This window comes from Papio anubis, chromosome 8 (genome assembly GCF_008728515.1).
Source record: "Papio anubis isolate 15944 chromosome 8, Panubis1.0, whole genome shotgun sequence".
Lineage (NCBI taxonomy): Eukaryota > Metazoa > Chordata > Mammalia > Primates > Cercopithecidae > Papio > Papio anubis.
Genome location: NC_044983.1, coordinates 83,319,091 through 83,346,379, shown reverse-complemented (window position 1 = coordinate 83,346,379; position 27,289 = coordinate 83,319,091). Strand labels below are relative to the sequence as shown.

At 36.8% G+C, this 27,289-nt stretch overlaps 1 protein-coding gene across 1 annotated transcript; it reads left to right on the top strand.

Moving 5' to 3' along the window:
• The first annotated feature begins 14,804 nt into the window (after window positions 1-14,804).
• Window positions 14,805-18,508, top strand: DCAF4L2 (DDB1 and CUL4 associated factor 4 like 2). The gene has a single exon (XM_021942483.2). It carries the CDS (start codon window positions 15,249-15,251, stop codon window positions 16,434-16,436), a length of 1,188 nt encoding a protein of 395 aa, XP_021798175.1. The 5' UTR covers window positions 14,805-15,248; the 3' UTR covers window positions 16,437-18,508.
• Window positions 18,509-27,289: the final 8,781 nt, after the last annotated feature.

Here is a 27,289-nt window from a genome sequence, read left to right as displayed (position 1 = left end):
TGGTAACTTTCTATTATATGGTTATTACAAATTTAATCTTGTTATTAATTCCTGGAAAAGAGCTTCTAATTCCATATTGATTATAAATATGAAAAAAATGAAAATTACAATGGAAGGAATTCCTAGTTATACACAATACGTCTTTAGCTCTTTGCACTATTCTTGTAAAACAAGGTATATTATTTATATTTATCATCCAAGACATGCAGTTGACCATTTTTAATCTAATGTTCAGTGATTTAATCATAGTGACAATTTCTGGTTATAGAAATAATTTTTGTTAGCATTAGTGGATTGATTTAATATTTCAAGGACTTACTAGGACAGATGTAAATGCTAGATTATGGAACCTTAAGGATGACCTAGTTAAGGGCTTCTTTTTTTTTTTTGAGATGGAATCTCACTCTGCTGCCCAGGCTGGAGTGCAGTGGCACGATCTCGGCTCACTGCAAGCTCCGCCTCTTGGGTTCACGCCATTCTCCTGCCTCAGCCTCCTGAGTAGCTGGGACTACAGGTGCCCGCCACCACAGGTTCTTAGTACTAGGATTCTAGACTTAGAGATGCTGATGATCCCTCTCAATTTACATGCACAATATTTGTATTTGTTGTTCCTTCCTCCACCTGTAGAGTTTTTGTACATTCTTCTCATGTAGTTTTATAATCACCTAAGCTGTCAATAACCACTGAAGTCATCTCTCTAAATTTACAAAGGAGTCCCAGAGAGATGAAAAGACACGTATATGTCATTGCCTCACTGAAACCAGAACCCAGGTCTTCTAATTCCATGCACAGTGACTTTCCTGAACATGATGTTAACTGGTGCCATATTGTGAATTCATAACACATCCGTATATTCTTCATTAACCTTAAAGAGAAACACGGGAAGATGATACATTTAATGATAACAGTAAAAATGAAGCTTACTGCTACTTTTGTTTGTCCTTCAATTCCTAAATTAATTCTGGGAATAGAATGTAACACTAAACATATAGTCACAACATGACCTATTCTTAGCATTCTTTATTTCTGTTTATTTCTTTCACTTTAAAAGATTATTTTGAAGCAAGTAGAAGCTCTACATTTTGTGAGAAGTCTCCGAAATACTGAGGGAAATGTCTGTCCCAAACACCTTTGATAAAGTAAGCATCTGAATTATTTTTCTGTTTAGGGAAAAGATAAATTATTATACTTTTGACTTAAAAAATTCAGCATTTATTTTATTGATATACTTTCTGACACTGCATTTTTAAATAATACAACAAACAAAAAACCCCACATATACAACAAAACCAAAACAAGGAAATAAGTAAACCAAAAGTGAGATGGCAAATATTAACAACTTATTTTCTAAGAAATTTGCTTATTTTTCTGGATGAAAGGAGAAAACTTTGGTGTCAATGACTGATACATAATAATGTACAAAATACACTAGATATTTTATCAATTAAAATACTAAGCCAACACCTGCTACTTCATTCTATCAGTATTATAGTAAACTAGAACTAGCTTAGTTTGGAAATCCAGTTTTTTCTAAAGACTTATTTTTTGGTAATTTTTGTCTCACAGAAATTTATTAGTATAAACATATATTTTAAGAAGTAGTACATTTTCAAATCAATGCTTCATATTCAAAAGTGATCTTTTCTGCATACAGATACCATCCGAGTTACTGATCAATTGATCAATTTTTATTTGCATGCTTTCCAAAACAGGAATTAAGGTAGCTCAATGCCTAAGTTGTTTCTCTAGGAAAGGGTTATAGTTTCTTTTGTACCTGGCAATAAATTGTAAATTTTCTGACTAGAGCCAAGTACCTATCTATGGCCCAAAAACATATATATAGTTTCTCTTTACCTCTCTACTTTTCTTCCCTTTTTCACTCCCTTCCTCTCTCTATCTGTGCCAAGATAACTAGGTTACTCAAAGACTGAATTATTTGTTTAGCATAATACTGTAGCTTAAATTGTTTTTAGAACTATGCATACATTCCATCAAGTCCGTCCCTCAGACTTAGATTGTCTGAGCTGTGTCAAGATCTCTAAAAAGCCTGGGATTTTACCCTAATTGCAAGCTAACAAGTTAGCCTGCCACAGTTTCATAGATGTTGACAGGAGATACAAGACTCTTGGAACAGAGACAAAAGACTTTATTGCTCACAGCAGAGCAGATACCATAAACTTCATGTTTGCATTGGTTCCCCTTGCCACCCACGTCCCATAGGGACAACATGAAGCAGGGTCAGGAGGAAGCTGTGCATTGCAAGTGGGTTTGTGTCACAGCTGAGGGAACTCCAGGTTAGGAAACCCCATTCTTTTAAAACGGCTACTAGTTAACTTACACAATCTTTGCCACAAAAGAAAACATATCTTTTTTTTTTTTTTTTTTTTTTGAGACGGAGTCTCGCTCTGTCGCCCAGGCTGGACTGCAGTGGCGCGATCTCGGCTCACTGCAAGCTCCACCTCCCGGGTTCACGCCATTCTCCCGCCTCAGCCTCCGAGTAGCTGGGACTACAGGCGCCCGCCACCACGCCCGGCTAGTTTTTTGTATTTTTAGTAGAGACAGGGTTTCACCATGTTAGCCAGGATGGTCTCGATCTCCTGACCTCGTGATCCACCCGCCTCGGCCTCCCAAAGTGCTGGGATTACAGGCTTGAGCCACCGCGCCCGGCCCAAGAAAACATATCTTTATTATTCTGGATAGCTACCAAGTGTTCCCTGTTCCCCAGAGAGACCTTATCTCTAACTAATTGTTGTTTCCTATACAAATGTCTTTGAAAAGATAGTCCAGAACAAAAGGGTGGCAAGACATGCAGCAATGAGAGGGAACATTGTAGAGTTGTCACTCATCAAATAGTGTTAAACTTGATCCTTACTTTCTGTGGTAAAGTAAGTGGTAAACTTGATCCTTACTTACCGTGGTAAAAAGTGGTAAAATTGATCCTTTATCCTTTTTAAGGATAAAGAGTGCATAGACAAAGAGTTACTAAGAGTATATGTAGAGGAAAGAATTTTTGTCCTCTGCTATATGATTACATGTTATTTTCATCTTAAGTAAAAAATTGATACGCAGAAAATAATCTAAAGTTGCAACTGACAATTGTGAAAGAGATGAAATAATAAGGCCCACGGAGGAACAGGAACTCTCAGATACTGCTAGTGTTAGTATAGTTTGGCATAATTTTTAACAGGTGAATTTGTTTTATGTATCAAAAGTCTTAAAATGTGTGTGACACATACTCTAAATACTTTCCCAAAGACATCAGTATAGATGTGGACAAAGATAGAAATGGTTATTAGCTGTGTTTTTCTAAAAAGAAGGAAATAGAAACCACTTCATGAATAAAAAAGAAATTATTTAAGAAAATTATGGTTTACTCATGCAACGGAAAACCATATATAAAATGAAACCTATGTTATGGAAGAATTCCTAATACCATTGTAAAATAGTCACAGTATAGGGCTGGAGGCTACAAAACAGTGTGCACCATAAAACAATGTTTTTAAACAGGAAGTACCTAACTTTATGTGCATGTGAGTATATAAATATAGAATTACTGAAAAACTGTATACTAAAATGTTTATGTTAATGGTGAGATTACAATTTCTCTTTTAATAAATTTGCTTTAAACTTTTCTACTTTTCTGTTTTTAATATTATTTTTCTAATAATTGTGCATGTGCTACTTTATGATTAGAATATATGTTTTTTAACTTTTAATGCAGATTCTTTGATGTGACGTAGAACATTATTCTATGACATACAGTATATAAAACTGTTAATTTATCCTGGATTTTGAAGTGACGAGTTATAATAAGGACAAAAGAAGTCAGACACTGCCTTTACATCCATTGAAACATCCACCTTTGCTATAAAACTGGTATTAAGAAAGTAAGTTAAGAGTAAACATAAAAATGAAAATATATTAAGTATTTCACTAATGAAATTTTTTTTATCAGGAGCATAATTGATATACCTCTGATCAAAACTGTTGATTGACATATCCAAATGTCTGGTATTTCAGATGCCAATATTAAGAAAAAGTTTAGTAACAATGATATATAGTTTTGATTTTCATATTGGAATAAATAATACTTATAACTTTATGAGAGTGTTTTGGGAAAGTGATTGTAAATGGCTGATTGGAACCTTCTACATCAGCTCATTTAGAATCAAATCACAAAAATTATAAAATCAAACAGTTTATATTTCAAACTAAAAAATATACAAATTTTATGTTATCAACAAGTCATGTTTACCCTTGCAAAATTAACTAAAAATTAAAATAGTGTTCACCATTTGTAAAATGAGCTATATTAACATTTCTCATATACTACAAATTTTACATATTCAAGTTTATTTATTTATTTATGTATTTGTTTATTTGTTTATTTATTTGAGATGCAGTCTCACTCTGTTGCCCAGGATGGAGCACAGTGGCATGATCTTGGCTCACTGCAACCTCCGCCTCCAAGGTTCAAGAGATTTTTGTGTCTCAGTCTCCTGAGTAGCTGGGACTACAGGTGTGTGCCACCATGCCTGGCTAATTTTTATATTTTTAATAGAGAGGGGTTTTTGCCATATTGGCCAGGCTGGTCTTGAACTCCTGACCTCAGGTGATCCACCTGCCTCAGCCTCCCAAACTGCTGGGATTACAGACATGAGCCACTGCACCCCAGGCATGTATGTTTGGATCACAGTAATCAAATATGAATATTTGTAAACAAAATCACATGTTCTAACACAAAACTTCTAAACTACTAAATCTCTTTAACTCTTATAAAATTCATTGTTTCATATATAGTCCAGGTGTCTTTTATTTGCCCCTCCAGATGTGCACTCCACCTTTCTTTCCATACTTTCTGCCCCAGAACCTGTCCTCTGTGGACAACATCCCAACTGCACAATTCAGTGATGTTAGTGATGTAGTTAGGCCATGGTGGGAGTATTTACTCCATGAAAATCCTAACAGGAGCCAAATCAGTTTTTTTCCTTTTTCTCCTCTAAGAGCCAGTGGTTTAAACATTTACCACCATGAAGCTCTAATTCACACATATAATAGATAGCTATTAATTACATAAATTATCTAATAGTTTACATTGAGAATCACCATTTTAAATGTGTGTGTGTGTATGTGTGTATGTGTGTGTGTGTGTGTGTGTGTGTGTGTGTGTGATGTGTGTTACAAGTGGGATTCGCCTGCTAATGAGAAACCCCACCACCTTCTTATGGGTAGAGGGAAAAAGGTTTGGGTAGAGGGAAAAAGTTTAGGATGAAGTACAATGAAATGGGAGAATTCCCTAACAAATGAAACAACTGACTATTATTTGGCAAAGTATATTTACCTGAGTGAACTATAGGGACAATTGAGAGACGGTTAAAGGAAAGGGACTCCCCTTAATTTTTAACACAGAAACTATAATATGGTCTTCATATTGGCCTTATTTCTCCATCAACATTTACTAAATCAAATCTAAGTTTTATTCTCCTCTCAGAAATCATTAGAAACAGCAGTATTATGGTTATCAAGCACTTATAGGACTATGTACAATTATTAAGCTGTTGGAAAGAACAGGAAAACAAATTTTAAGCAGAACTCTTACTGTTAAAGCTTACAGGCTAAAACATGCATATCTAGAACAAAAAAGGTAGACGATCCCTTGTTTTACCATAATAACACTGAAGCATTTAAAAATATTAATATTCCTGAACACATAACATATAGTAATTTCAAGGTCTCTTGAAGTTATAATAGTATGCTTATCAAGGAAAGAAATAACTCCAGTTAAATACTTTCCTCCTGGTAGCAAATGCTGTAGTGAAGATATACCACAAACAGATGGTGCAGAGGATGTGAGATGGCTGGATGATGGGAGGATAATATCACTAAACCAGAATAAATTTGTGCTTGAGCCTGAGGATGGAACAGCTCAGAGAAATAGATAAGAAGCCAACAGTTTGGAGTTGGGATTACAGAGATAACTGCTTAATATCCAAATTATATTTTTCAAAGTATCAGAAGAGGTTGAAGATGCAACTAAATTGTAAAATATATCAACGAATGGAAGTCATATTTTTATTGCAATGATAATGCAAGGGCAGCTCAACGAACTTTGTAGAGCCATGCGGGCCTGCAAAGTTTAAATAAATGCACATCTATGAATTCCACCAAGCACTCCACAGTCTCTGCAAGCCAGGATTGCTTAGCATATGGCATGTGGGCATGCAGACCCTTTTATATGTGTAGATCTATATGCAAAAATGAGGAGGAATGTGGAATTAAAATGTGATAATTGTCCTTTTGTGCTTGTTCTTTTGGGAGTGCCTGTGTGTGTTGAGGAGTGATGTGGGAGAGAAAGGAAGTGAGGGGAAGGCAGGAGGTCTGGTTCATCCTACTCATCTATTTGTTGACTCCAATAATGTAGAATGAGATATTTTTGCATGTTGATCTTTCCCTTACTGAAGTATGAGGCTAATGAAAAGCAAATAATGGTCAGTTGTGCACATGCTTGTACAACACAACACCAGCACTTTTAGATGGGTTAAGTGTGGGTTGGCATACAATTGAATTTTCTGAACTAAACATGTACTGAGGGGGCATTTGAAATTTATTTCAGAATGAATCAGCAATTGAACATAACTTAAAATATTTTTTATTTAAATTATTTTTGAACTCAAAGCATTGAGCAATTTCATTTAATTTTAAAACATGAGGCTATTATTACCCCACTTAGATTATTTATTCACCTGCTGACAGCTCTATCTTAAATAATTATGATTCTATTCATCAAAATGCCTGATTTTTTTAAAAAGCCAGCCCCTTGATGGACATCAATCTGTTTCATAATGTTTCAGTGCATTTTTGATGGAAGGATACTGTTAAGTTAGTAATGAAAAAATTAGAGGAAAAAAATTCAAGAGGCAGAGTCTGAGAAAATGAATCATGAAAACAATCTGGTTTTTTTTTTTAAAATACAAGATAATTTTAAAAGCTTAAAGAATGGTGAGCAGTGCTTTGCAAAAGTGTTAATTGAGTACAGTAAATATTATGTGTAAGGCACAGAGCAGTTGATGGTGGGCGTGTCAGGAACTTTTTTAAAATAATATTTTTTATTGAAGTACAGCTTACATATAAAAATGCTCAAATAATAATTATACAGCTTGATGAATTTTCAAAAATTGAAGAAACCTACATAACCAGCACGTGGATCAAGAAATAAAATATTTCTGGACCTCTAAAGTTCCACTTTATGCACTATTCTGTCACTACATTCACTCTCAGAGTAGCCTGTATCCTGAGTTATGACAATGTAGGTTAGTTTTGCCTGAAATATGTTCTTTTTTAAAAAATAGTTTTGCCTGAAATATGTTCTGTTTTTAAAAAATCTCTCTTTACATTCCATCTTTCTCCTCCCTGTTGTGCTCATCTTCATCACTGTAGCATCTATACAACACTTAACACTTGCCAAGAACCGTGTCTGTATTGCTATTTACTCCTTAAAACAACTCGATAAGGTACATATTATTATGATATTATTATTATTTACATTTTACAGATTGGAGAAATGAGTATTAAATTATTTAAATGAAGTGTACAGTAGTAAAATTAGTAAAAGATAGATGAGGGATTTAAATCCAAGCTTGTCAGACAACATCATGAAAGCCTTAAGACATTACACTGAAAGATATCCTTGTATTTTATTGATTTCCACCTGAGTATTTTTGCTTCTATAAAGCTTTAATTTCCTTGGACAAATATTTCTCAACTAATTTTATAAGCAAGGCACAAAAGTTAAAATATTGATCATCACAGCATCTGCCTTCAAAGAAAACCCCATACATATATAAATTTCATCACAGAGTGTATATTTGGGGGATACAAGGGAACACATTGTTGGAACAAGAATCATATGAATTTTCTGTTGAGAATCGTTACTGTGATGAATCATGCTTTTTGCTGGGACTGTATATATGTATACTGAGACAAAAAAGAAAGGTTGAGAACAACTGGCCTATCAGAAAAGAATAACATATTAGAGTCACAGATATAAGGAGCCAACTCTGTGCCTTATGATTAAGGCAACAAGTGAGTACTGAAGAATATCCAACTAAAGACTTCTGAGTTTTGACTGGTAGAAAGAGTGACACTTTTCCTCCAGGTATCTGAATTTTATCTAAGCCTTATTTTAAATACAACCTATATAATATGAAATTTAATATTAAAAGCATAAATAAAAAGAAACCAAGAAAAATGTTTTCAAGGGAAAGGGATATTTTTTAAAAAACAGTATTTGTCAACTTTGATTATACAGAAGACAGAAATGAGGTTGAAGGCAAAGTCACTGAGTTAATACTTGAATAAAACTATAATATCTTATATCTTTCCCAGACTAAATTATGAAGACTTTTAAAAGTCTGGTGCTTTGTCAGAGATACAGGAGGAAAAATTACTCTAAAATGAAAACTTCTCCATATTATGAAATCATTATGAATTATAGGTAAGAGTATTAAATTTAATTTGACAGGCTTATGTATGGAGTGTAAGTTTTCATGTATGTGTAAGTGTGGGCACATGCAAGAGACTATTAGAACTAGGACTTAAAAATACCTACTTTAATTTAGCTTAATATTTCTATAAAAATACAGCCTTTTCATTTTCCTGTTTCACCAAAGCAAGCATGTTATTTTAGTAAGTAGGATGTAAGGTTTACTAAAAAGATTATCTTGGCAAAACCAGAGTTGGGGCATTTCCAAGTTCCCACATGGAATTTAATAAATCCCCAAGAGAGGTGACCTTTTCATTTGGAGTAAGCTATTTGGTTAATATGAGAAGTCAGTGGGTGAAGAATTACATCAAAAACACATGAAGCTTCATAGGTAACAATCCACTAATCCATTATGAAATGCCAGCGAATACTTTATACTTTAGGTTTATTATTGTAAACAAAACAAAACAAAACAAAACTATTTTTATTTGCTTCAAAAAGGGTATGCTTTAGTGCAGAAATTGTAACAGTTCATATAAAAGCATAATAATGTTTTTATAAATATGACTGCTTTTAGGTATGATATTTGCAATGTGCTGAGACTAGTGCTAAGTGCTTTGCATACATTTATGCTCATCTTTTTAGCTAACAATTTAGTGAGATATTATAATCCCAATTTTCGAGATGAGAAAACCAAGCAAGGCACATAGAAATTTACTTGTGTTATGTTTTACCAATACTAAATGACAGACATAGAATTCAAAATGGAGTCTATTCAAAATTAAATCTCTTTCTTCTGGCCAGGTGCAGTGGCTCATGCCTGTAATCCCAGCACTTTGGAAGGCCAAGGCAGGAGGATCACCTGAAGTCAGAAGTTCAAGAGCAGCCTGGCCACCATGATGAAACCCTGTCTCTACTAACAATACAGAAATTAGCCGGGCGTGGTGGCAGGCGCCTGTAATCCCAGCTACTCGGGAGACCGCAGCAGGAGAATCGCTTGAACCCAGGAGGCAGAGGTTGCAGTGAGCTGAGATGGCACCACTGAACTTCAGCCTGGGCAACAGAGTGAGACTCCATCTAAAAAAAAGAAAAAAAAAAAAAAAAAGCCGGGCGCAGTGGCTCATGCCTGTAATCCCAGCACTTTGGGAGGCCGAGGCGGGCGGATCACAAGGTCAGGAGATTGAGACCACGGTGAAACTCCGTCTCTACTAAAACATACAAAAAATTAGCCAGGTGCTGTGGCGGGTACCTGTAGTCCCAGCTAGTCCGGACGCTGAGGCAGGAGAATGGCGTGAACCCAGGAGACAGAGCTTGCAGTGAGCCGAGATCGTGCCACTGCACTCCAGCCTGGGGGACAGAGCGAGACTCCGTCTCAAAACAAAAACAAACAAACAAAAAAAACAAACAAAAAAAAAACAAAAAAAAAATTCTCTTTCTTCTATGTCACAGTGATTCACGTTTTGACCAAAACCAAGTATAGACAGTAAGAGCAATTTCAGTATGTTCAAGATGAGAAAAAGAATTCTAGATTGAGTAAAATATTCAAGGGTTATTTAGCCAAAATGTATAAATTCTGGTGCATATATTTAGTATTTAATGCTGCCAAAAAATATAATCTCAATCTAACCTTTTGATATGTTCAACTCTTCATGTTATGTTTTTTGGCTAAATGAAGGCAGTCACTCACACAGAATTTTATACTTATTTTATGAATTACCTTTCTTCTTTTGGACTTTAAGTGTATGCTTATAAATTTTTATTTATGTGTTTATATGAACATACTCATTGATATTAATATAACATAAAATGCTATCCATCTGCTAGAATTATATTTAAAGAGAGTACATTATGTGAGAAAGAGAACAAAGAAATGTAAGTTTGGACTTAAGTTTTATTAGAAAAGGACATTTCTTCAAAGACAGTTCACACTATATCTTGGGATAAAGGACACAGCTGAAAGCTAATATATCTATGTTATAACAGGACAACCTGCTTAAAGCAATTTGATGCTCACTGAGTATATTCAAATGAGTTTTTAAGATTATGAAGCCTGCCTTGTCTTGCTAAGGATAAGTGAATGGCCTGTGTTGTTTCATATAAGGATTATCATCCTTCCTCCTAAATAATTAGCTTATAAAATTGAAGACAGTGTTTTGGCAGAAAGTAAGTGAGGTTCCAGGTTTTTTTTTTTTCCCTGCAGCCTCACTGATAATACAATTAAAACCACCTTTAACAGAACATCTTATTAAAAATAAACATCATAATTAGGTAAATATCTAGATTTTAAAAGATCTACGCTTTTCTGGTTTCAGTATTAAGTAGAAAAAAGTTATAAAGGGATTCTGATGTTCCTCAACGATATGTTCAAATATTAATGACTTTGCTGTCCATAATTCTTTAGAAAATATTGTTAGTCTCCTCATACCCTATAAACATTTTATACTTGTGCTTTATAGCAAGATAAGAAAAATACTCTTCTCTTACATGCCCTCTAATTGCTAGCAATCACTGACCTTTTTACTACCTCCATAGTTTCTCCATTTACAGAATGTTGTATAGTTGGAATCTTACAGTATTTAGCCTTTTCAGACTGGCTTCTTTCACTTGGTAATATTTGTTTAACTTTTCTCCATGTCTTTTCATGGTTTCATAACTCATTTATTTTTAGTGCTGAATAATATTCCATTGCCTGGATGTACTACTGTTATTTATCCTTGCATCTTCTGAAGGACATCTTGTTTGCTTCTAAGTTTTGGCAATTATGAATAAAGTTGCTGTAAACATCCGTGTGGATGGTTTTGTGTGAATATAAATTTTCACTTCCTTTGGGTAAATATGAAGGAGCATGATTGCTGGATCATATGGTGAGAATATGTTTAGTTTTCTAAGAAACTTCCAAACTGCTTTCCAAGGTGACTGTACCATTTTACATCCTTACCAGCAATAAATGAGAACTTACGTTACTCTATATTATCACCATTTTTTTTTCCTTCTTTTTTTTTTTTTGGCCATTCCAAAAGGTATGTGGGTATGTCTGTTTGGTTTTTAAAAATTTCCATTTCTTCTTCAAATATTTCCACATCCAAAGTCTATTTTTGGAATGACAAAATATATAGTAAATCAAAATCAAAGGTGATGAGGGACAAAAGACTACACACTGGGGACAGTGTACACTGCTCAGATGATGGGTGCACCAAAATTCCAGAAATCACCACTAAAGAACTTATTTATGTAACCAAACACCACCTGTTCCCCCAAAACTATTGAAATAAAAAAATAAAAAATTTACAATAAAAAATATATTTAATGGTTAAAGCTTTTACTTCTACTTCTTGATAACCCTACCTGGGGATTCTACAACTCCTAAGAGTATATGGTAGTTCTCAGATATTAATATAAATTGTTATCATTAAAAAATATCCATTTCTTCTTCAAATATTTCCACACCCAAAGTCTAGTTTTTGGAATGATGCAATACACAGAACATCAAAATCAAAGCTGTAAGAAAAAGATTATAATTTTAATCACATATTTAAGTCTAAGATAAGGGCTCTGGTGTCAAGTGGTCTCAAGCTTTTAGAGTACAGTTAACTATGCAGTTAACTATAGGCAATCAATCACAGGAGCCACAAGAGCTCTCAATGGCCAAAGCTGCAATAATTTTAGCAAATAAATAAATGACGTATAAAATAAGTATTCAAGAGGCCATACTATATAAATAAATGAATACATTAATATAGACACACCTATAAAAATCTCCCTTATAGAATAATTCCTAATAATTGATGTGTATGTTCTGCCCTCAAGAAACTAAAGCATAAATCCCTACTCCTGAAGTGATAGATGTGCAAAGCTCCTTCCTTTCAAGGGGTACAGTGTGAAAAGAGAGGGACAGATGTTTATAGCATACAGTGGAAAAACCCAAGAAACACTACCATATTCAGGTGACCAAAGTTAACATCAATGATGATAAGTCATGTCCACAAGACGTCTGCACCCTTAATGGCATTTTCCTCTGTTGTCTTCCTCCAAAAACATAAAACCCCAGTATTAGTATGGGAAAAACATCAGACAACTCTCTATTGAGAGATATCTATAAGATATGTGACCAATATGCCTCAAAGCTGTCATGTATATAAAAAGTAAGGAAAGTCTAAGAAAAGGTCATGGCCAAGAGAAGCATAAGGAAACATGATTGATATTATATCATGGATGGGATCCTCGAACAGCAACAGGTCACTGGATAAAAACTAAGGAAATAGGAATAAAATATAGACTTCAGTTAATAATAAAGTATCAATATTGGTTTATTAGTGTAATGAATTTATCATTCTAGTGTAAAATGTTAATAATATGGAAACTGGGTGCAGAGTATGTGGGAAGGCTCTATATTATCTTTGTAATTTCTCTGTAAATCTAAGACTGTTGGAGAATTTTTAAAGGGGTTATTTAAAAAATTAAATTGCCTAGATGCATTCGAAGGCAAAAGTTATTATATTGGATAAAAACTTACCAGCAATATATTGTTTATATGAACCCATTTACATAAAAGAACAAATTTAAGTTGAAAGTAAAAGGTGAGAAAAGGTACAGCAAACACTATCAACCAGAAATCTTGGTTGCATATATAAATATTAGATAAGAAGGCTTTAAGGATAAGGATACTTTAATATCAGAGAACACATATTTAACAAAATAAAAGTTGGGCCAGCGTGGTGGCTCAAGCCTGTAATCCCAGCATTTTGGGAGGCCGAAGCGGGTGGATCATGAGATCAGGAGATTGAGACCATTCTGGCTAACAGGGTGAAACCCCATCTCTACTAAAAATACAAAAAAAATTAGCCGGGCATGGTGGCAGGCGCCTGTAGTCCCAGCTACTCGGGAGGCTGAGACAGGAGAATGGCCTGAACCCTGGAGGCGGAGCTTGCAGTGAGCTGAGATCACGCCACTGCACTCCAGCCTGAGCGACAGAGCGAGGCTCCGTCTCAAAATACCAAACCAAACTAAACTAAACTGAACTGAACTAAATGAAAGTTGGCCGGGTGCGGTGGCTCACGCCTGTAATCCCAACACTTTGGCAGGCCAAGGAGGGTGGATCACAAGGTTAGGATATCGAGACCATCCTGGCTAACACGATGAAACTCTGTCCCTACTGAAAATACAAAAAATTAACCAGGCTGGTGGCAGGTGCGTGTAGTCTCAGCTACTCGGGAGGCTGAGGCAAGAGAATGGCGTGAACCTGGGAGGTGGAGCTTGCATTGAGTCAAGATCACGCCACTGCACTCCAGCCTGGGCGACAGAGCGAGACTCCATCTTAAATAACGAACTAACTAACTAAATAAATAAAAGTTAAAAAAAAATTATAATAATAATGGCAATCATTCAAAAGGAAGACAAAAACAATCGTAAATTTGTGTGTACCTAATATCAACTTAAAATATACAAAGCAAAAACTTTGACAAATTAAATAGAAGAAATACATAACCCCTCAATCTTAACTAGACTTTGAAATGTCTTATGGAGAAACTGATAGAAAAGAGAAACAAAATATGCATAACTACAAAAAATTTGAAAAATGCATTAACCAACTATATCCCTTTCCCTGTTTATATATCTGCCTATATTTATATCTCTATTCATATCTATGACTTTGTTTTTCTACACCAAATAACTGAAGACTATGCATTCTTTTCAAGTGAACATGGAAATATAAATAAAGCCTTAAGAAATTCCAAAGGTTTTAACTTATGTATGTTTTCTGACCATAGTTGATTTAAGCTAATTATGAACGACAGAAAGGTAACTTGAAAAATTCCAAATATATGAAAATTACAGAATGCAATACTTGAACAGAAAGCTGAAAGAAGAGGATGCCCAAATAACCAATAAGCATATGAAAAACTTTTGAAACCATACTCCAGTGGGAAGAGCACATCAAAATCGCATGATCTAATGTACTCCTACCCCTATTTGTAAAATGTAAACTGACCAACAAAAACAAGAATTGGCAAGGATGTATATATATTTTTGACAAGACTGTAATCGGTTTGTCAATATCTACTTAAGCTAAATATATGTTTACCTAATAACCCTTCAATTTCACTTTTTCTTTTTCTTTTTGATAGGAAGTCTCTCTTTGTTGCTCAGGCTGTAGTATAGTGGCGCTGTCTTGGCTCACTGCAACCTTCGACTCCCGCGTTCAAGCAATTCTTCTGCCTTAGCCTCCGGAATAGCTGGGACTACAGGCGTCCACCACTATGCCCAGCTGATTTTTGTATTTTTAGTAGAGACGGGGTTTCACCATATTGGCCAGGCTGGTCTCGAACTCCTGACCTCGTAATAGGCCCGCCTTGGCCTCCCAAAGTGCTGGAATTACACCGCGCCTGGCCGAATTTCACTTATTAGTAAATAAGAGAAATGTATGCATGCAGCTATTATAACATGTGTAAGAGGGGCCGGAAAAGACTCTCTAAACAGGAATAGAAAAGAATAAAAGCAGCTGTCAGAGTAGGAGAAAACTTGAGAGAACCAACGGAACCCTTGTTTCAGATCACGCGATTCTAACGAGAGTTACGTCAGGGCACCTCAGAGCATTCGGGATTTTGGCCAAGGCGACGAAGGATCTCGTCCGGGTCGATCTCATATGCGCAGGCGCATATGCAGCGGAAAGTTCTTCCGTGCCAGGTCGTGCTGGTAAAGAAGCGGTACTTCCTCTTACTCCCGGGAGAGAACTTCCCCTCAGGCAGGAGAACGTCCATCGAACGAAATGGAGAACAAAAGACCGCGACTGCTCGAGGAAGCGGACAAGCAGAAAAAGATAGCCAGAGTGGGACTCAATGCACCTTCCATGCTACGAAAGAACCAGCTAGGTTTCCTCAGATTCGCCAACTATTGCCGTTTAGCTCGCGAGCTGCGTGTAAGCTGCATGCAGAGGAAAAAGGTCCAGATTCATAGCTGGGATCCCTCGTCTTTGGCAAGCGACCGATTTAACCGCATACTGGCGAATACCAACACTGACCAGCTCTTCACAGTGAACCAAGTCGAAGCTGGAGGCTCCAAGTACGGCATCATCACCATGCGAGGCCTGACGACCCCTGAACTCCGGGTATACCCGCACAAAAGCCTCTACGTCCCTAATCGGAAGGTGAATTCTGTGTGCTGGGCTTCACTGAATCACTTGGATTCCCACCTTCTGCTGTGCTTCGTGGGACTCGCAGATACTCCCAGTTGTGCGGTGCTGCTCCCAGCGTCGCTGTTCATAGGTAGCTACCCAGGAATACGTCGGCCAGGCATGCTCTGCAGTTTCCAGATCCCTGATGCCTGGTCCTGTGCCTGGTCCCTGAACATCCACGCATATCACTGCTTCAGTACAGGCTTGTCTCAGCAGGTCCTGTTGACGAACGTGGTGACGGGACATCAGCAGTCATTTGGTACTAGCAGTGATGTTTTGGCCCAGCAGTTTGCAATCATGACTCCTTTGCTGTTTAATGGCTGTCGCTCTGGGGAGGTCTTTGGCATTGATCTGCGCTGTGGAAATCAAGGCAGGGGGTGGAAGGCCATTTGCCTATCCCATGATTCAGCAGTGACCTCTCTGCAAATCCTCCAAGAAGGGCAATGCCTGGTGGCATCAGACATGACTGGAACTATCAAGCTGTGGGACTTGAGGGCCACTAAATGTGTAACACAGTACGAAGGTCATGTGAATAACTCCGCCTACCTGCCCCTGCATGTGAACGAGGAAGAAGGAGTCGTGGCGGCCGTGGGCCAGGACTGCTACACGAGAATCTGGAGCCTCCGTCATGGCCACTTGCTCACAACCATACCCTCCCCATACCCCGCCTCGGAGGATGACATTCCCAGTGTGGCCTTCTCTTCTCGCCTCGGGGGTTTCCGAGGAGCACCAGGGCTGCTCATGGCTGTACGGGAGGACCTTTATTGTTTCTCCTACGGTTAATTCTTCAGGGTGCAGCCCGGAGGAACGTGGATTTGACTTAAAGAAGTAAAGAGTATCGTATTATCGTTCCTATGAGCGCATTTTAAGAGATGTTCGATGTTTGTAGATCCCATCCATCCGGCTGCCAGGGGTAAGGTGCTGTTTTATGTGAAGATAGTTCTGTAAAGTTGTTTCAGTTAAACTGTGGGCTTAGAGAGCGTGAAACTGTTTCCCTTTTCTTGTTAAATACCTTAGAATAGTTATTCCTCCCCCCCCCCCTTTTTTTTTAACAAAAAATACTTTTCTAAGGACTGAAGATTGGCAAAAAGTAAAATAAATTAAAACTGCTTCTTTCACCAGAAGCCCTTTAGAGAAGCATAACAATGCACTGGTGAGACTGTTTGACTAGTCCTACCTGGGTTTCAGAAATACATGCATCATCTGTACTTGAAGAGGCCAGTGGGAGAGGAGAGGAGGGGGAGGTCATTTACCTGAGTCTCTACGGAAGTTTTTAAGGCTACATTTTGGAATCATTAAACTTGGCCTTCTCAAACTCAATAGCAGATCTCTGAGATTCTCCTTTTATTATTTTCCGTAGGCAGTGGAAGGAAAGGTAGATCTTTTTAAATAATAGAAGTGTTAAACAGTCCTTAACGTGCTTTTGTGGAGGTACCTTCCAGAATGTCAGGTACAGAAGCTCCGGTTTCTATTATTGTGACTTGAGTGTCAGATTCAAGGGCTAAGTGTCAAAGATAATTGACTGTGACTCTTTGTAATCTAGGAGCAGCAGGGCAATTTGTGAGATGGTTATTCAAAGTGTTAAAGAGCTTGTTTTTCTACCAAACAGTAACCTAAAAAAAAAAACAAAGAAAGAACCGTGTAATAATGTTAGTGGCTCCTTCTTAATAGCCAAAGCCTGGAAATGATCTGACTTTACAATATGCTAAAATTGATAAATTGTGCTGTAATCACACAATTGGATAAAGCATAATATAAAATAAGGCACAATTGCTCTATGAGACTGTGGATTAATCCTAACATGTTGATTGTTAATGTAGATAGAAATGAGTACAGGCTGATTCAGATCTCAACTTCAAAAGCAGTAAAAACTTATCTGTGGTGATTACAGTTTGAATAGTAGGTATCTCTGTGGAAGGAAGAAAGGATATTGTTTATTTTGTTTTCCCTTTTTAGGATATTGTTTGGGAAGTAACATGGGGAAACTTTAGAAATGCAGTTTTCTTTTTCTTGATGCTTGATACATACATATTTTATATGTCTATACACTTCACATTTTATATGATACCTCAAAAATGAAAATATGAAAACAGGACACTTGTAGTTGGTCAGGCAAGGGAATGATGATGGCCTGGACCTGAATATGAGAAGTAGAAATAATCAGAAAAATCAGAAATGATTGCATTGGAAGATCGTTCGAAGGTAGTATTAGTAAGACTTGCTGATGAGAGTAATCTAGAAAGTGAAAGACAGCATAAAGATTGCAGCTTTTTTGTTAACTTTAGGACTGGTGGATGGTGATGTCATTTACTAAAATGGAGAGGATTTGAGGTGAAAAAGTTTTAGGTGAAGGGAATAATGCTGAGTTTTAGGCAATTATTAAAACGTCCAATTCACTAGATAGGAGGTGATGTCAGGACATAGATGAGGTTAATGTAATAATTACATATTGATAGAGGAATAGGTCAATAGAGAAGATACAAAAGAGTGGTTAGGTGCATAGATTTTTGAAATCAGTTTAATTGGTTTTTGGTACTTGATGTGTGACAGGAGAAATTGTGTAAGCTGTACTTGTGTGACAGGAGAAATTGTGTAAGCTGTACTTGTTATCATTTCTTCTTTGTAAAATGTCTTAGATAATAAAATTAAATCATAAAGTAGATACTGGTTTAAAGGATGTATACATTGTCCCTTTTACATTGTAAGCACTGAATAAGAACTAGCTGCTGATGTAATTTTTAAAAAAAGTCCAAAAGCAGCTATGGGCAGTTGACAAAAGAAAACGTAATGACTACATAACTTGCAAAACTCTTTACCCTCCCTTGCATGTAAAATAAATGCAAATAAAGCAGTGATTATGTATTGTTTTCATTCATTGTTCTAGTACAATTTGTTTGTTTATAGCAGCTTTATTTATAATTGCCAAAAACCAGAAACAAACAAGATGTTCCTCAAAAAGTGATGGATAAACAAACTAGTGTACATACTTATATGATGGAATATTACTTAGCAGTGAAAATAAATGAGCTATTAAGCTGCAAAAAGACATGGAGGAATCATAAGTACTTATGAAGAAGCCAATCTCAAATGCTATATATGTATAATTCCAACTATATGGCAGTCTGGAAAAGACAAAACTAGAGATGGTTAAAAATATCAGTGGTTTCCCAGAGTTCAGCAGGAGGGGAAAGAGGTCAATAGATGCAGTGCAGGCATTTTTAGGGTAGTGAAAGTATTCTGCATGATAGATACTGTAATGATGGATGGATGACATTATGCAGTGTCAAAGCTCAGAACTGTACAACAACACAAAGAATGAACCCTAATGTAAGTTATGGGCTTCACTTAATTATAATGATCAATATTGGTTCATCAGTTGTAACAAACGTGCTACACTAACGCAAGATGTTAATAATAGGGTAATTTGCAGAGTAGAGAAGTGGTATATGCTCAGTTTTTATATTGTCTGTACTATCTCTTCAATTTCATGTTAACACTTCCCTAAAATAGTCTATTAATTATTTTTTAAAATAAGTTATGATCACAGAAACCAAAACAATGTGGAACAGGTTGTTCTTGGGTTGGATGACATGTAAACTTGAAAAATCCGTCAATAAACATCACTGAGACGGACAATGTCCATGAATAAGATAAAGCTTCCCTTCAGGCTGCAGGCAGAATCAAGTTCAGATCCTGTTAGCTAATGATGATGGTGATATAAGACTTAAAATTAAGGCATTAAGGCCTATTATTATTACTTTTTTTGGAGACAGTATCTTGCTCTGTCACCCAGGCTGGAGTGCAGTGGCATGATTTCAGCTCACTGCAACCTCCGCCTGCTGATTCAAGCGATGCTCCTGCCTCAGCCTCCTGAGTAGCTGGGATTACAGACGGGCACCATTATACCTGGCTAATTTTTTAATTTTTATTAGAGATGGGGTTTCACCATGTTGGCCAGGCTGGTCTCAAACTCTTGACCTCAGGTGATCCATCCGCCTCGACCTCCCAAAGTGCTGGGATTATAGGTGGGAGCCACCGCGCCCTGCCTAATTTTTGTATTTTTTAGTAGAGACAGGGTTTCACCATGTTGACCAGGCTGGTCTTGAACTCCTGACCTCAAAAGATCCACCTGCATAGGCCTCCCAAAATGTTGGGATTACAGGCGTGAGCCATTAAGGCCTATTATTATGCAATGCCTTGAAATCTGGTGAAATCAAGAGGAAATCTGGTGGCCTAATGAGTATTTTTCCTTCCCACTCTCCTCCCACAGATAAGTGTCCTAGCCTATTAACCATTTCTATTAAGGGGACTAGGCACAGTGCCTGCTTGTTTCTGACAAGCAGGTTTATGTTGCTGTTGCTGCGAGCCCATGGAATTATTCAAAGAAGCCAATCCCGTTCTCCCACAGCAAACAAGGAGTCACAACTACAAAGCCTATCTCCCTGATTGTTCGCTTTGTTCTCAAATGCAAACCTGTGTGACCCTGTGCAATGTGCAATGTCCTCCCTCAAGCTGTGAGTATATGTGACTAATTAATTGCTACCAATCTCATCTGTCCAGGGTCCAGCCATCTCCATAACCCTAGAGTTAGAATTTCTCCCTCACCAATGGGATGATTAAGAAGAAATTAAAACAAATGGGTCTTATCTATCAGTAAAACAATCGTTCCAGAAACTGGAACCCCTAATGGACTTAGGCTACTCAAAATTTCTTACAGGAATTGGAGAGACGTCACAGAAATCTGCTGCATACCATGGACACCTGCCAGCTGGTAGAATTGAAATTGAGTTTGTCACAGGTAGTAGTGGCTACATAACTCTGGTAAAGTCCTCAGACAGGTGAGGACATGCAACTTAGCTCCAGAAAGTGTTCAATATATCATAGGAATCTCCCTAGTGTGCATATTTGGATGAATGAGATTCAGTCGTAAAGGCTACTTGCAGAGTGTCTCTCTGGTGTGTGTCAGGTTTTATTTCATTCCTTGCATTTCTGAAGTCTTTCTCCAGTGTGAACTTTCTGGTTCCAAATAAAGTTAAGTCTTTGACTGAAGGCTTTCCCCAAATTCATTTTATTTATAATGCCTATCTGGATTGTGAATTTTCTGCTGCTGAATCACAGCAGACATTTGGTTGAAGCTTTTCCCACGTAAGGCTTTTCTCTGTAGTAAACTTTTTGGTGTCAGATGAGGTTAGACTTTTTACTAAACCATTTCCAACATCTGCTTTACTCATAAGACCTTGCTGCATTCTCTAGTGTTGAAGGAGGCTTAGAGATATGGTTAGAGAATTCCCCACATTCACTTCATTAATTAAGCTTTTCTTCATTATGGATAGTTTGATCTTAAAATTCCAAATTTGCTGCATTCTTAATGCCCTTTCGAATTCTTCAATGTGAACTCTCCAGTGCTTAGTAGGTGTGGGTTTGCAGATAACTGATGTCTCCCATTTGCTACGCTTAAAAGGCCTTTCTCTGGTCCTCTCTCAGTCCCTGCGCTCTTTTCTTATTAAGGGCTCCTCCCCGCTATGTAGTTTCCAGTGTTGGTAAAGGTTTGCTCTGAACCAGAAGCCTCTCTCGTGTACACAATATCTTTCAAACTGGACCACACATTGCACTGGAGTGGGCCTTCTGGGTAGACATTCCTGTCGTGGAAGCCTTGACAGGTGATACTCCATGTACAAAAACATTGTGTTCAAAAGGTTTTGTGTTGAGTGGAGTTGAAGCCCTGGCTAAGGAAATTCCCATAGTTGTTTTGTGTATAAGAGGTTTCTCCAGTGTGAACTCTCACCTGTATGATAAAGTTGTATTTATGATTAAGTACTTTTCTACATTTGCTGTTTTCATAAGGATTTTATTCCATATATATTCTCTGGTGCTTAACAAGTATTTATTGTGATTAAAGGTTTTCCGATACTCAATACTTCTGTAGTACCTTTGTCCAATGTAAAAGGCCTCCTGCCAGCTGGTGCTCCTGTATTGCACCCCTTCCCCACTGTGAGTGACCTGATGCTTGAGAAGACCTGAGCTGGTCAGAAAATCCTCCTTACCCTTCCTATATCTGAAGGGCTTTTGTGACAGGTGGACTCTGCAGTTCTTCAAAACTCAGTCCCTGCGCTCTTTTCTTATTAAGGGCTTCTCCCCACTATGTAGTTTCCAGTGTTGGTAAAGGTTTGCTCTGAACCGGAAGCCTCTCTCATGTACACAATGTCTTTCAAACTGGACCACACATGGCACTGGAGTGGGCCTTCTGGGTAGACATTCCTGTCGTGGAAGCCTTGACATGTGATACTCCATGTACAAAAACACTGTGTTCAAAAGGTGCTTCCTTAGGCTTTACTCTGCAAACAAGCAGGTCAGGCTCTCTCCAAGCGCTTTTTGCCACGGCTGAAATCCTGTCCACATAATCAGGCACTATATTAGTCTTATAGAGGTTCCATAGCAAAATACCACAGACTTGGTGGCTTAAGCAATAGACATTTATTTTTTCACAGCTTTGGAGCCTGGAAATCCAAGATTGAGTTGTCAGCAAGTTTGGTTTCTCCTGAGACCTATCTCATTGTCTTACAGACAACTCCCTTCTTGCTGTGTGCTCACGTGGCTTTTCTGTGTGTGTCCAATCCTGGGGTCTCTTCCCCTTTATATAAGGATACCAGTCCTATTGAATTTGGACCCCACCCTTAAGACCTCATTTAACCTATATAACTCTTTAAAGGCTGTTTCCAAATACAGTCACATTGGGGGCTTCAATATATGAATCTGTTGGGGACACAATTCTGTCCATAATACACACATAGGACTCTCCTAACCACTACAGTTGGATAATTTCATGGGACCAGGAAGGTGCTAATATGCATGGTTCCTAAGTGCGTATGCAGTTATATGAACCTAAGTTGTAAGAGCCAGAATGACTGCCACCACCTTTTTTTTTTTTTTAAGGTAGAATTTGCTTGTAAATGGGAAAGGGAAAAAGTGCCCCCATACACAGTTGTGAGGAAAGTAAAATTTAAATACTCCTAGAGGTTGGTTTAGCAAGAGCTAGCAAAATTTTAGAACTTTGCATAATTTTAAAATTAAAGTAATTTCATTTCTAGGAATTTGCCCCAAATTAATAGACATACAGAGATATTTGTTTATTTTCTACTATTTTCCTATATACCACATGTAATTTGATACATAAACTATATAGAAGAATACATTTAGATAGGAAAATATACATTTCATATATGCCATTCTGACATATAATCATTTGCAATTTATCAATATTATAAGAGCTTGAGGGGAAAGAAAGAACTAATATGTTAAATGTAATATTGTGATATGCCCTAAGATGTCTTCACATGAAAAAAAAATGCATTTTAGAGAGAAAAAACTGAAGAAGAGGGACTTTTTTTTTTAAGCAAGTGAGCTGGTAATTATGGCCAAATTGAGTCTGAAGATCAACTGAAATAGCCATCCTTTGGTTTCAGAAAACATTATCAAGGTAGTTACAAGAACGTATGATAACTACCTACCTAATTTAAGAATGATGATTTTGAATATAGATACTATGGAGTAAGATGCAAAATGTAATATAAATTGGGTTTATCTTCAGTGAAACATTTTTTTTTGAGGGATTAGAGAAAACATTCTCCTAAAGATTTAGACTGTAGAGCTGTTTTTCCCCACATGCTTTTATTTATACAGAACAACACTGATTTCACTGATTTGGAAACTATTGGAATTGCCTTGTCCATACCAAAAAAAAAAAACAAGAAAAAAAACAAAACCCAAAAACCAAACCCAAAACAATCCCTCTCTAAATGACCACATGCTGTGAGTGAGGGAGGGAGTTTTCCCTAGAGGAAATGGCCTTCCCACTGTCCTTCCTGTTGTCGAGAGAATAGTGGTTTCAGGAAAATAAAGAGAAAAAAAAAATCTTTCCACTATTGGGGGCCAAAAGGTTGAGAGACTTTGTGGTGAATGTACCTAGAGATTTTCCTTAGCTAAGTGTGGGAGTAATAACTAGTTCTATGACACATGGAAATAATCAGGAGATTTTCAAGACCCTCAGACTAGGTCAAGGTTCTTTGAGTTCAAATAGATACCACTGCTGTTGCCAGTGAAATACCTTCTCTTCCTGATTTTAAGGTCAATTACTCCTGCGTGATGGAGACTCATTTCCTTGCCTGCTCTCATTGGTGTGTTGGTCAATGTTTAATAGCCAACTCTGGGGGTATGGGCAGGGAGCCCTGATTGGTAGCATTTGTAGGAAATCTCACCCCAGGTCATAATGGCCCTGCACAGTTCTTAGTAATGCAAGAAGGCTAAGATGCTAATAATGGATTCAAGTGCAAATTAGGTGCAGCAATAGTAAAACCTCCTGGATAGAAGACCGTTATCATTTGAAGCCAAAGTAGTTTTGTGATGCTGCAGGAAGGTATAGCAAAATCAGCTTGCTGTTGTAAATCTCTTTTGCCTTACCTCTCAATAACTTGTCATGTGCCCTACTAACTACAGGACCCACATCTTTGCATGCTACTTAGAGTGTGTTTCTGTGAGTCATATATTGCATTTGACATGTTATGTTATATACGTTTTAATATATAAATCCACAGGCCCTATGGATTTCATAGGCATTAGAAATAATTTTTAAGAAATAATTTAAGCCTTTGATTCTTTTTTTTTTTTTTTGAGACGGAGTTTCGCTCTTGTTGCTCATGCTGGAGTGCAATGGCGCGATCTCGGCTCACCACAACCTCTGCCTCCCAGGTTCAAGTTATTCTCCTGCCTCAGCCTCCCTAGTAGCTGGGATTACAGGCATGTGCTACCACGCCCGGCTAATTTTGTATTTTTAGTAGAGACAGAGTTTCTCCATGTTGGTTAGGCTGGTCTCAAACTCCCGACCTCAGGTGATCCACCTGCCTTGGCCTCCCAAAGTGCTGGGATTACAGGTGTGAGCCACCGCACCCAGCCAAGCCTTTGATTCTTAACCATGATATGACATCCTCATGTGTCATAGACAGTAATACTGTTTGTTACAATAAATTAGTACTTCTGGAACAATTTACTTTCTTATGTATTAGAGTAAATTCAAAGTTATCTTTGAAATAGTGATATGATCACTCATTATGCTATCTTTCAATAGAAAAGAAAAATATGCAATGACAGCATTTCAGGAATTAAAAAAACTTGTATAAATTATATTCAAGCAATTATGCTAAGGAAGGAAATATTATTTGTTACATATACTATGCTGGATACAGTTTGGAAAACTCAGATCTTGTCTGGTATCTTCCCTTTTGGGAGAATAAACAGAGGCTTAAAATAGTTAAAAAAAAAATCAAGAAGTGGCACCTAAGAAAAATTAGAACTTATGCCTACTGATTCCCCATTACCATCATGAAAGCCTAGACAAATTATTCTGAAAACAGAAGAACGGAGATAAACATGCAGCATATTTGATGATCCACTTCCTCTGTAAAACTCCTCATAGTCTTAAAAGAAAGGATGAAAAAGAATCCTATGTGGAAAGCAGTTTTGAAAAGCAATTGTTAGGCCAGGCGCAATGGCTCATGCCTGTAATCCCAGCACTTTGGGAGGGCGAGGCAGGCGGATCATTTGAGGTCAGGAGTTTCAGACCATCCTGACGAACACAGTGAAACCCCGTCTTTACTAAAAATACAAAAAAAATTAGCCAGGCGTGGTGGTGCATGCCTGTAGTCCCAGCTACTCAGGAGGCTGAGGTAGGAGAATCGCTTGAACCCGGGAAGTGGAGGTTGCAGTGAGCCAAGATTGTGCCACTGTACTCCAGCCTGGGCGACAGAGAGACTCCATCTCAAAAAACAAAACAAACAAACAAACAAAAAAAAGTAAGAAAAAAGAAAAGCAATTGTTATCTATTTGTAATCTGAAATATTGAAAGAACTTGATGTGTAAGAGTTACCCAGAATGTATAATAATATCAGGTATTCACAAATGGCTCCTATTCCTTCTATGGGTTCAATAAATAAGAACTCTTGTTCCTGAAGTCTGGTACCCAGGGAGCAAAGATTAAAATGTGAGCTTAGACTTTAAGTGTAACTGAATTAGTCTCGTGGAAATTTTCATAAAAGGAAATTCTCATTTGCTTTTATAAGTGTTTCCTTTGATTTTAGATATCACTTATAACTGCTTAATAACATATCAATATTTTAATATTAAGCATTTGGTTAGTTCCATCAAGTAACATATCACTGTATTGATTGAAGAACATCTCATTATGCTGGTTTCAAAGGTTTTGGATAGAGGAGCTTTATGATTTGTTATGTAGGCCATTGTTGAATTGTTCTGACTAGAATTTAATAGAGATTATAAACACAATGATTAAGTCAAGATTAATGTTTCAATACAGTTGATGAAGTCTGAAGAGAAATTCAACACGCATCAAAGTTATTTTAGACATTATTAAGGAAAACATTTTTTGATGGTGACATTTTAAGTTAATAAAAAAGGAAAATAAAAATCTTTTATTTTTAATTCATATGTAATTTAAAACATGTCTTTATTGATTATATACTGTGAACAAGGCTGTTGTGCTAAATGTGGTAAGTTATTCAAAAATTATTGGAGAATAAATCCTTACCTAACCCCCACAAAGGGAAATTTAAAACACTGAAATATAAATTGAATTGAAAGTTGATGCTACCACAGTATTTAACAAATATATGAAAAGAGAATTGTGATCAGTCCTATTCCCACTACAATAATGTACCTTAAACAAGAATTCACATCTTTAATAAATACCCCAGTTTTGACTTTTCCCTACTGAAATGTGATCACACTGTGCTAAGGTAGTGTTCTTTCTAATTGTGGTATAAATAAACAGCCTTGTATTATCAACATACTTTTTGGTAACATTTTGGAGAGTGAGCATTCCTCAAAATTAGTTTTTATGAGGATTTTAATAAGGTTAAAACAGTGATAAAAGTTACCCAATGGAACACATTTTAACACAAAATTTTTAAAAAGTTATTTATTTATTTTAAACATAGTGTAATGACACTCCCCACCTCAAAAGGGCAGCTCTGAGATATCATTAAAAAATGTAGTGGACACTTTTCCGTTTTAACTTGAGAATTAAGATTTTATCTACACTTCGTAGAGTCCTGTTTGCTAATTGTCACACGAACCTATTTTCTTGCACACGTTATTACTAAATAACATTATCTAGCTTAAAATGCCAGGAAAGGCAACTTTTTGCAGCAGTACAAAGGTCAGCAATGGGATTAACATTTTAGCTTTTATTTTGTCAGTCAAATCCTGCAAATTCCTGGATCTTTTGAGTAAGTAGAACCTTGCATGTGTATCCTGAGGATAAAAATCAATTCCACATGTCTAGGATATAAACGACCAACTTTGGATGCAAAACACATCAAGTGAAGGCTTCAAAAGGTGTAATTTAAAGAGCATTTTTAGCTTCCTAATTACTTTATTGAACTTTTTACTTCCTTCTTAAGTAAAGATTGTTTCTTGTTACAAATGGATTTCATTAGGAGATGTGTCCTTTTTACCTCTGTTCTTGGTGAAAACAGGCTATTCTGAGTAAATTGGCAGGAAAGAGAATATGGAAAACTGTTGTATTGGTGAGTGAGTCAAGACCTTGGCTTTATATATTTGATTTA

Excerpts from the sequence above, each read along its gene's own strand:
- DCAF4L2 (XM_021942483.2), top strand. The coding sequence starts at position 15,249 with ATGGAGAACAAAAGACCGCGACTGCTCGAGGAAGCGGACAAGCAGAAA.